The sequence below is a fragment of the Poromitra crassiceps genome, assembly GCF_964638095.1.
Source record: "Poromitra crassiceps genome assembly, chromosome: 14".
NCBI lineage: Eukaryota > Metazoa > Chordata > Actinopteri > Beryciformes > Melamphaidae > Poromitra > Poromitra crassiceps.
The window spans coordinates 25953209-25963807 of record NC_139633.1 but is presented as its reverse complement, the minus strand read 5'-3'; the positions used below and the strand labels follow the sequence as shown (position 1 = coordinate 25963807).

General features: G+C 47.7%; 1 protein-coding gene across 1 annotated transcript in view; it reads right to left on the bottom strand.

Annotated features, from left to right (window-relative positions):
- Nucleotides 1–10599, bottom strand: part of ccser2a (coiled-coil serine-rich protein 2a) — a gene marked incomplete at both ends in the record, with an annotated part of 65644 nt that overhangs the window by 148 nt on the left and 54897 nt on the right. Inside the window, 3 exons of the mRNA XM_083650693.1 lie at nt 1–531; nt 602–692; nt 6259–6346. The exon at nt 1–531 is cut by the window's left edge and continues 148 nt beyond it. Of these exons, the coding sequence (XP_083506819.1) occupies nt 1–531; nt 602–692; nt 6259–6346 (710 nt within the window). The remainder of the gene's footprint in view (nt 532–601; nt 693–6258; nt 6347–10599) is intronic.

Below are 10599 nucleotides of genomic sequence, written 5' to 3'. Positions count from 1 at the left end.
GTGCGGGGCTGAAGCGGCGAAGCAGCGGCGCGGCCTAGACTCGGAACCTGAGCCTGCGGTCCGGCGTTAAAGCAGGGAAGGCCTCTGGATGGAGGGGGCAGCAGCAGCTGCTTGGTCCGGACGTTACCCGGAAGCCCCGAGGAGCGCTCTGTCGGCTTGAGAGGGGCGGAGCCACCGGAGCCCCCCGGCGGTGGCGTGAGCGCCGGGACAGACACGCGCGTGTGGAAGCGGGGCGGCTGCAGCATGCGAGGGCAAGTCGAACCGACGGACGGAGGAGCTCCAGAGTCCTGCAGCATAGCAGCGCCAGAGTCCTGCAGCAGCATAGCAGCGGGGGCTCTCCGCGCCAGCTCTGCCACCACAGACCGAGCTGCGGAAGCCGGGCTCCGCCGAGCAGCAGCGTCCCCCTGCGGCCGAGCCCCGGAGCCCAGGCCGCCCAGGTGCTGGAGGGTGGTGCTGAGCAGACGATTGAGCTCGTCGGTGTCTGGAGCCAGAGGGCCCGCCGCTGGGCCAGACACGTACGCCGTGAGAGCTCTGGGAGGGGGGTCAGCGTCTCTACGGGCGACTCCCTCTCTACTGCCGCTCCTCCTCCCTGTGGGGTCACTGCGGCCCCCGGTGGTGGGGCGAGTTCTTACTAGTCTTTCCTGCCGCAGGTGCTCGTTGAGGCAGGGGCTGGAAGGCTGTAGTATTTGAGGCTGCAGGGGGGGGGGGAGGAAAATAGAAATATATACATCAGTCATATTTAAAAAAAAAACACGTTTCTTCAAAAGGAGCTGATTATTATGCACAATAAGACAGGACTTTGAGTTGTTTTTAAATCACGTTCCAGAAATGATTGGTTTTAGAAAATGTTCCTTTTTTCAGTGTCTTTGATCCGTGTGGAATCCAGCTCTTTGAATATTTTTCAAAGATGCAGCTGAAGACAGTCTGCCCTGCTTTGATTTATTCTTAATATCACGACCCGTCAGCACCGACAGTCATTGACCTATTCCTATAGCAAGGGGCAGGCAGACTCACAGAGGAATAAACGCTGACTCAGCACTTGATGACGGGCAGAACAGAATAACCTGGCTGTCTGGTCATTTGACGATCACATGACCACATTTGGAATACGTTCTGCGCCACTGTTCCACTTTGGGAGAACCTTGCGGTTACGCTAGGCTCATAATGTAACAGTGCCACGGTCGAGTACCGCACCAAAACAGCCATTCTGGAGCAGGTTTCCAGAGAAGGAGCAGTATAGAGGGACTAATGCGTATTAGTCCATCCAGTCAGGCTGTTGATTCCTAACTAGCAATTTGATAACCATGAGCAGGTCCAATTTTGACCTTATCATCTTTAAAAAATCATTATGCTATAATTAGAATTACTTTGTTCCAAAGTGATTTTTAGATGGACAGTATATAGCCTAATTACTGCATAAAATTACTATTAAAACTGGTGCTCTGAGCACCGGGTAAGAAACCAGACAACTTGCCTTTTTGTATCTATCCTTTTTAGGTGGAGACTCGCTTTATGGTTAGGGGTTTTTAATTCATCTGAATCCAGCAAAAGGCTAATAAAAATGCATGGAGTCATAGTCAAAGTTTTGAGTATCGTGAGTTGAAAGTATAAATATTTCCTAGAGAAGTGAATGTAGCTACTTAGGTCTGGCTGGCTACTATGCCTGACACTGTCATCGGTCCCCGTACGTGTGAGTGGGGAGTGGATGTCCAAGGCCACAGCTCCATCTCCTGGTCCCCTGCCACACTGCGTCCAAACCACTGGCTTCTCATCACAACCCTCGTACACCTCTGGGCTGTCCATTTATTATTACTGGCCTGGCCATGTTCAAAGTGTTTCAAGCTTTTGGTCAAATACAGCCAGTACACACATTTTCACATTATACAATTTGGAGTTCAAAACCTCCTGAATAAAATCATATTTTTGGTTTCGTTTTCCAATATCTGCAAATGAGCAGTCTGGCACTCGAAATACGAGCGGTGAGAAGATTACAAATTAAGTTCTTTAAAAAAAAGTGAGTGCCACTGAATTCCAGCTTTTGCATTTCATTCCCATAGCCAGTTCAGTCTGTGAGGGCGAGCACTCACATTGCTAAATTGTCCATTACATATTTCATGAAAGCAGAGCGCCATAGTGAATTCATTAGAAGAGACGACGAAGGTGACAGTGACATGACTTCAGATGATTTGACGTGGGCCAGGGTTAAGGTTAAGGGTGGGTAATCATTGCAAACATTTTAAGAATCAGTGCAAAATCACTTTCTTTCTCAAAGGAGTCATGCAATGTCAATTGGCATAGCAATCACAGATTCGATTTTTTTTGCAGTGGCAGTTTTTAGCTTTAGGACAATACAGTTCATGTTCAAATTAAAACAACAACAAAACCACAACTGAAATAACGCATGGCCACAATGGTGACCTCTTGTCTTGACCTCTAGTGGTTTGCATTGAATACACTGAATACATGCATTTTTATGACATGTATTCCCTGTGGGAATAGCAGCAGTGTTTCCCCTAGAAAAATGTTCAGGCCTGGAGGGATTTTGAAAACGTACCCCGACCGCAACGGTGGGAGCCCTCGCTGGCGACGCTAAACTTTTAGCTAACCTGTTCGCATCTATGTTGGCAATGGCATCCCAAGTATCATCATACTGTACTATTATGGGATGCGATGCGAACAGTTGTGTTGTGGGATGTGCGTTTCCCAGGCAACGACACACGTTGACACGTTTTGGAACAGCACGCTGGCACAATGCTCCTAAAAGCAAAATCCTTTTTGTTTTGAATGATTTGGCATCTTCTATTACTGTCCACTGTCAACACCAGTCTTGTTGTATTGTAATAATATGCCATAAAGGTTTATTGAAATTTTGGGAAGAGCAGGCAAAAAAAAAATATTATTATTTTATTTTATTTTAGCTTTTTTCCTGGCCTGGCGGGGACGTGCAGAATGGTAGGGGAAACACTGAGCAGTATGGCAGTGATATAGCATCATGCTCTATCAACTGAGCTACACAGGGCAGTGCCTCAGCCATCAGGCTGTCTGCTAGCGATTATTGGCAACAACAATCATTGATATGAGAGCTCGTTACCGCGCGGCCAAAAAGTCCATCTCTCAGTTCGCTGACAACGGCGCTGACTTTAAAAACTGCCGGTCTCACCAAGAAATGTGTCCGTTTGAGAGCCAAATTGATTTCAGAGGCATCTGGAAAATGTCAGAGCCCACATCATAACCAATCTCATATCCAATCTGACTCTCGCCATGAAAAGTGGGCAATTTCATCACATAATTGGAAGAAATCCCAAAATGAAAGAATGTTAATAGGGGAGAAAATTATCCCCATTTAGCTTCCTGGAAGACTGTGATCACAGCTCTCTGGATCGCATGCGGGTGGCACATCTATGTCAGAGCGAGATTTGACTTCACAGCCGTGAATCTTATATCGGCGGTTGTTAAAATGGTGAATTGGATTGTGCGCAAATTTAACTGCTATATGGAGAGAGTCGGAGAGTCGGAGAGGTCGAGAGCGCACGGGTTATGATTGCTCACATTTGTCCCTTTCTTTGCTGCGCTGAAGTGCTCATAATAGCGGGGTTACAATGAATGCCATCGCTCAGGACGGCGGTAATGTGCTTTCAGTTACAATAACAAAAAGGGTTATTCACGAACTGTATTCCTTCAGATACAATTAGGCCCGAGTCATTGTTGAAGTCAAAACACCTTTGAGTGATACAGAACCTGCACCGCTGAACGATAACAAGAAGGGCGAACAAATCCACACGGAAAATTGGACCAAAGCATGCACGATGGTACATAAACACGACGAAGATGATATAAAGAGAAGATGATCTGAAACGGAGAATGACTACAACACAAACACACGCTAATGTCAAAATCTCACAATGAAGAAAATGTGCGTGAAAGATGAAAAATAGATAATATATTTCATGAGATGACTAACAAAAAAAAGTAGCACTGTGTGACCCCAAACTGTCTCCTGCAGGAACAGACCAAAGCTGCAAGTACAGACACACACACAATGGCACAACTCCAAGCACAACGGCAAACCCCAGTGCAAAGCATGCAGATGTGTTAGATGTGTAGGTGCATGCTTCTGTCGTGCCACGACGTCACGTCAGGACTAAAAGCACAGCCCGGGCGTGCAGGAAGAGGGGCTGAGAGAGAGGGCAGCATGTTAGAGAAAGGGGTTACTGTACCACGCTCTGTCAGTGAAGTACTGCACTAGGGGCTCCACTCCTTTGCCATAGGCATAACAGTATGCACAGGGGAGGCACAGGGAGAGAGAGAGAGAGAGAGAGAGAGAGAAGATGGGAGACTCGCTTAACAGAGATGAGAGGCAGAGGCAGGAGGTGAGGAGAGGATGGAGAGGCAGAGGCAGATGCGGTAGTAGAGAGAGAGCGAGAGAGAGAGAGATTGGACAGACATAACAGACACTTCCTGGGGTTAAGAAACTGCAAAATCCATCATTAACACACAGCCCTCGCTCACAGGCAAAGGCCGCATAATAGCTTGACAAACAAACCGGTTTAATGCAAATCCCCATCAGTGCATCTTCCATTCACACACAGACCTGCTGCACGAGGAGTCCAATTCTGCCTCTAATCCCACGACTGATAAGGCCTATTTTCCATTCTAACAGCCTTTATTACTGGCAAGAAGCCTCGGCTGCTTTGTTTACAGTGAAGAGCTCCCACTGGGGGGTCAGAGCGGTACTGCTTTATTCAATGAAAAGACAATAGGTTGCTTTCCATCTTATAAATATGCATGACTGTAGGCCAACTGTATTTTAGCGTGCTTGAATAGCATTAGCTCGCTCGCTCTCTCTCTCCACCACTATGCAAAAAACACTTTTGGACCCCTGGGTCTTGCTTAATCAGACCTTTGCTATCCAGTGGTGGACCGTGGGACTGCACTTTGACTTACAGTTCAGTTACATACAAAATCTTTGTCAAATAGTCTAAATACAAGTATACTTGATGTTGGGGGATCTGGAGACCCCGCAGAGACCCGGGTTCAATTCCCGGCAGCGGTACTGTACGTCCGGCTTGGTCAGACGTTCCTACTGACACAATTGGCGCATGTCTGCGGGTGGGAAGCCGGGTACGAGTCCTGGTCGCTGCACTAGCGCCTCCTCTGGTCGGTCGGGGTCGCCTGTTCGGGGGCGGGGTGGGGGACTGCGGGAATAGCATGATCCTCCCACGCGCCACGTCCTGCCCGGGTGAAACCCCCTCGCTGGTCAGGTGAAAGGAAGCGGCTGGCGACTGCACGTATCGGAGGAGGTAGGTGCTAGTCTACGGCTCTCCCCAGATCGGCAGAGGGGGGTGGAGCAACGACTGGGACAGCAGGGGGGATGGGCCAAGTACAAATGAGACTAGTATATTTTGATGCTGAAACCAGGCCAGATATCACAAACGCCTCCCGATTTTGCACCACAAACTCCGCACAGGAAGGAGCTGGGAGGGACCGGGGGGTTCCAACCTGGGACCTTCTTGCTTTGAGGCAACAGTGCCAACCACTGAGCCACCGCGCCGTCATGCTTGATCCCAAGCCAAGCTCCGCTTCCCTCTTTGTGTTTCCCCCCGCGCGCGCGCGCGTGCTTTGTCTGAAGTCTACTCACCAATTCCCTTTCTCTTTACCCGCCTCCCCATCATCAGCTAAATGTCATATTCAACACCATTGTTGCAGGATTCAGTGAGATGCGCGAGGTGTTGAATGCACCGTCATCTCCACTGTTGTCTTTTTCAATGGAGTCAGTTTGGTTCGAGAAACAGTTGCACACAAAAAGTGAGAAATGTAGCTTCTTCTTCTTCTTTTGTTTAAATGAGCATCTCCAAAGCTTAGACATCAAGTTTTTGTTACAGGTTTCTGCGAGCCAACTTTAAAACTTCGCAAGACCTTTATAATACAACTGCTGGGAACTGGGGGGGGGGGGGTGTTGAACATACCTAATTAAGGGAAGGAAATTAATTAAGAGACATCAAGTCCAATTGTGTTTGGCAAAAAAAAAAAAAAAGATTGCTTGTTTGCAGTACTAACCCTGTTCTGGGAACGCAGTCCAAACAAACCTGTTAACGCATGGTGAAAAATAAGTCCGCTGATAATTGGATTGAGGACATTTTAATACTTTATGAAGCCTTAATTGGAGATCATTTATTTTGAGGACTTTCTAAGCATCACGGAGACCCGGTTTTATGAAGCGAGGAAGAAGCGTCTGGAAGAGGGGGGTTAGTGACTCACTCTGTCTGCGCTGGGGCATGCCGGTACGGGCCGAGCCCGGGGGCTGCGCTTGCCACGGCGACAGCAAGGGGGCGGCGGGGAGCACACCCTGCGCAGAGAAAGACACAGAGGACACAAAAGCATGACGTAGCAAAGCACACAGACACTACACACACACACACACACACACACACACACACACACACTCACACTCACATGGGCTCACACAAAAGCACACGCAAAATAAACCCAGTTGATGTGTAGCCTCAATCCAACTGGCAGAGAGCACATATACACACACACACACACACACACACACACACACACACACACACACACACACACACAGGGAAGTTACACAAAATGCATACACATACTGTACACACACGCACAGAAACATGTCAATGTCAGATGCGTTAACTGAGTTCATAAAGGTTCGCTGCAAATTCCTTCAAATATGTCTTTCATTTTTAATGAGTTGAATAATTCAGCGCAGAATGAGTTAAAACGGTGACAAGCATTTAACACATGCACATTGCACACATTTTAGTCCACATCTCTCGCACGCACGCACGCGCACACACACACACACACACACACACACACACACACACACACACACACACACACACACACACACACACACACACACACACACACACACACACACACACACACACACACACACACACTTAAAAAGTGCCCAACCACTATATTAAGCTGTTGTGAGTAGGAAATACAAGGCACCCAAGCATGAAGGACATACAGCCGATGCGTGCAGCGGTGTGGGGCGTGAGTGCTTTAACAACCCAGTCAGAAGGTTGGACTGTCTACAAAGTTAGAAGAACTATTCACCTTATCTAGCCCCGCCCACGTGACCCAGTTGTGTTATGACTTCCTGTTCAAAACACAGTCAGTTTGACCTGCTCACTAGTACTGTACTGTCACAGGAAGTGTAAACACAATAGACCAAATCACCGTGACGTCACCATGTAAACAAATTTACTTCCGGGTACCACTTGGGGAAGGCGGCAGGTTTAAATGTGCGTGTTGTCAAATAAATGCTGTCAAACCCTCTCGCTGTTTTCGGCCGACTACTTTCAATTTAAATGGTTAAACGGTTGGTAAACATGCTTGTCCGACGTATCTAGCCTTTCTTCTGTGTTTGTTTGATGTAGTGTTAGCTAGCTAATAACGTTTGTTTGTCTGTCAAACTCGCTGTTTTTTTGCAGACTCGTTAACGTTACAGACAGAGCTACTAACCTCGCGTCACCAGGCTCTTCTCGGCGAGAAAGAGCTACTGACGCCACGTTAATTTAATTTAGCTTCAAGTCTACTCTGGTCTGGTCCAACTCTACAGGTCGACGCCGCGGCTCAACTGGTCAACGCTCCACCAAACGACGACGACTTCATCTTCTCCCCTCCCCTCCTCTCTTCCACCCCCCCTTTCTCCTCCACCCCCCCTTCCCCACTCTTTCCCCCTCCCCTCCACTCTCCCACCTCCCTCTTCTCGCCCCCCACCGCAGCTCAACGGCCTGATGACCCGGCGGAGAGCGACGCCCCCCCAGGTGTTTACCCGGCGGGGAGCGACGCCCCCCCAGCTGTTTCCTTGGAGACCTCATTTCCCCCCCCCCTCCACTCCTCCACCTCCCTCTCATCGCCCTCCTCCCTTTCCCCCTCCCTCCACCTACTGCCATTCTCAGCTGGCATGAACAAGCTAATTGAGGAGGTTAATGTTAGTCTAGCTAGCCCGCTCCGCACCTCCAACAAACTGTTTGAGCGGGCTGACGCTGGACTAGCTAGCCTGCAGTGCACCCCTCCGCCTGGCCTAAAAGAACTGGCTAATCAGCCCTCTCCATCTGTCATGAACACACTGGCCGAACAGACTCCTGGCCTAAAAGAACTGGCTAATCAGCCCTCTCCATCTGTCATGAACACACTGGCTGAACAGACTCACGCCAGAATAGCCAGCGCCCCCTGCTCCTCCCCACCCTCAACATCTCCCCCTCCTCGCCCCCCCCCATCCCAAAGACCCCCTCGCTCCAGCACCCCCTGCTCCTCCCCACCCCAAAGACCCCCTCGCTCCTCCCCACCCCCAAGACCTCCTTGTTCCGACCCCCCACCCTCAAAACCACCTCCCCCTCCCACCCGCTCACCCTTCCCTCAATCTCCCTGCCCGCCCCAAAGGGGAAAACTGAAGAAAAAAGCATTTTCTGCCCCAAAAACAAGGTCACAGAGGATCATGAAACGATCAGATGTCTAACTATCCCCACCCTGATTAGCTACAGAACAAACAAAGATTATCTCTCAGCACGTCCTGTTCCAGGACCAAGCCTAGTATCTGTTCTCCAGGGACACTCTGAAAAGCATTTACAAATTCAACCTAGCAGTGCAGCTATCAAGGCTGCACTGCTAAATATTAGGTCACTTGTAAGCAAGTCGCTTCTAATAAACGATCTGATTACGAGTCATAAACTGGACCTCATGTTCCTCACAGAGACCTGGCTTGATCTAAACAACAGGGAATATGTTCTTAATGAGTCAGCCCCACCTAACTTTAACTACATTGACGCCCCCAGAGTCGGTAAGAAAGGGGGAGGAGTAGCTATTATTTTCTCTGATGCTTTTCAATGCAAGCAGGTATCGTTTGGCGACTTTTCATCGTTTGAATATCTGGCCGCTGTTCTGAAGTGCTCTCCCTCTATTTTACTACTGATTATATACAGACCACCTAAGTACTCTAGTAGTTTTTTTGATGAATTTTCAGAACTCCTTTCTATAATCTCCATAGAACATGACTGTTTAACCATTGCAGGAGATTTTAATATTCATATTGACAACCCCAATGATAATAATGCCAAAGAATTGAATAACCTCCTTGACACTTTTGACCTGTTACAACATGTCTCTGGGCCCACTCACAATCGAGGCCATACCCTAGATTTATTTATCACCAAGGGCTTTGAGTCATCGTTTCTTTCAGCTAGTGATGTTGCTCTGTCCGACCATCTCTGTATTTTTCTTGAACTCAAGATCACCCCTATCGCTCTTACTCGGTCAAAAACCATCAAAAAGCGTTACATCAACGAGAGCACTAGCACACGGTTCATGGAGGCTTTCTCGCTGGCCCCTTCCCTCTCCTCAGCCTCTGTCAATGATCTCCTAGATAACTTCAATTCTAAAACCCTAAAGGCTATTGATGCTGTAGCTCCCATTAGATCTAAACTAATCTCCGGTAAGAAAAAAGCACCATGGAGAAACGCTCCCTCTGTAAATAACAAAAAAAGAGATTGTAGGAAAGCCGAGCGCAAATGGCGGAAAACTAAACTTCACATCGATTATGACATCTATAAAAATAGTCTTCACTCCTACAACCAGGAACTAAAAAATTCCAGAAAATTCTTCTTCTCCGACATTATCAGCAAAAACACCAATGACGCTCGCACTCTTTTTGCCACTGTTGACAGGCTGACAAACCCCCCCCCACAAATTGCCCCTGATCTTCTATCCAATGTCAAATGCAATGAATTTGCGACCTTCTTTAGGGATAAAATTATAAATATCAGACTAACTATTTCCACATCAAGAACAAATGTGGCTCCGCCGCACCCACAGAATAGGTGCTTAATTAACATGACTCAGTTCAATGTCATTGACCACAAGAAACTAGAAGAAACGATACGAGGCCTTAAATCCTCATCGTGTTGCCTAGACACCCTGCCAACAAGCTTTCTAAAAAATGTCTACAGTTGCCTGGCGACCGACATACTGAAGATAATTAATACCTCTCTTCTTACAGGCATTTTCCCAAAATCTCTAAAAACTGCAGTTGTTAAGCCCTTGCTAAAGAAGCGTAGCCTCGACCCCTCTATAATCAGCAATTACAGACCAATATCAAATCTTCCCTTTATTAGCAAAATACTCGAAAAAACTGTCTACCAACAACTCAATACCTTTCTATCCTCCAATGACCTCCTAGATCCTTTCCAATCAGGCTTCCGACCCCATCATAGCACCGAAACTGCGCTTATCAGAGTTATAAATGACATCCGAATGAACACTGATTCAGGTAAAATCTCAATCTTAGTGTTACTAGACCTCAGCGCTGCCTTTGATACGGTTGACCACGAAATTCTATTGGACAGACTGGAAAACTGGGTCGGGCTTTCCGGCACGGTCCTAGAGTGGTTCAGATCTTATCTGCAAGACAGGAACTACTTTGTCTCCATTGGCAACTACACATCTGACCAAACCAAAATGACATGTGGGGTACCCCAAGGATCAATTTTAGGTCCTGTCCTGTTTAACCTTTATATGCTCTCTCTGGGCCTAATTATGCAAAAAAACAAAATAGCTTATCAT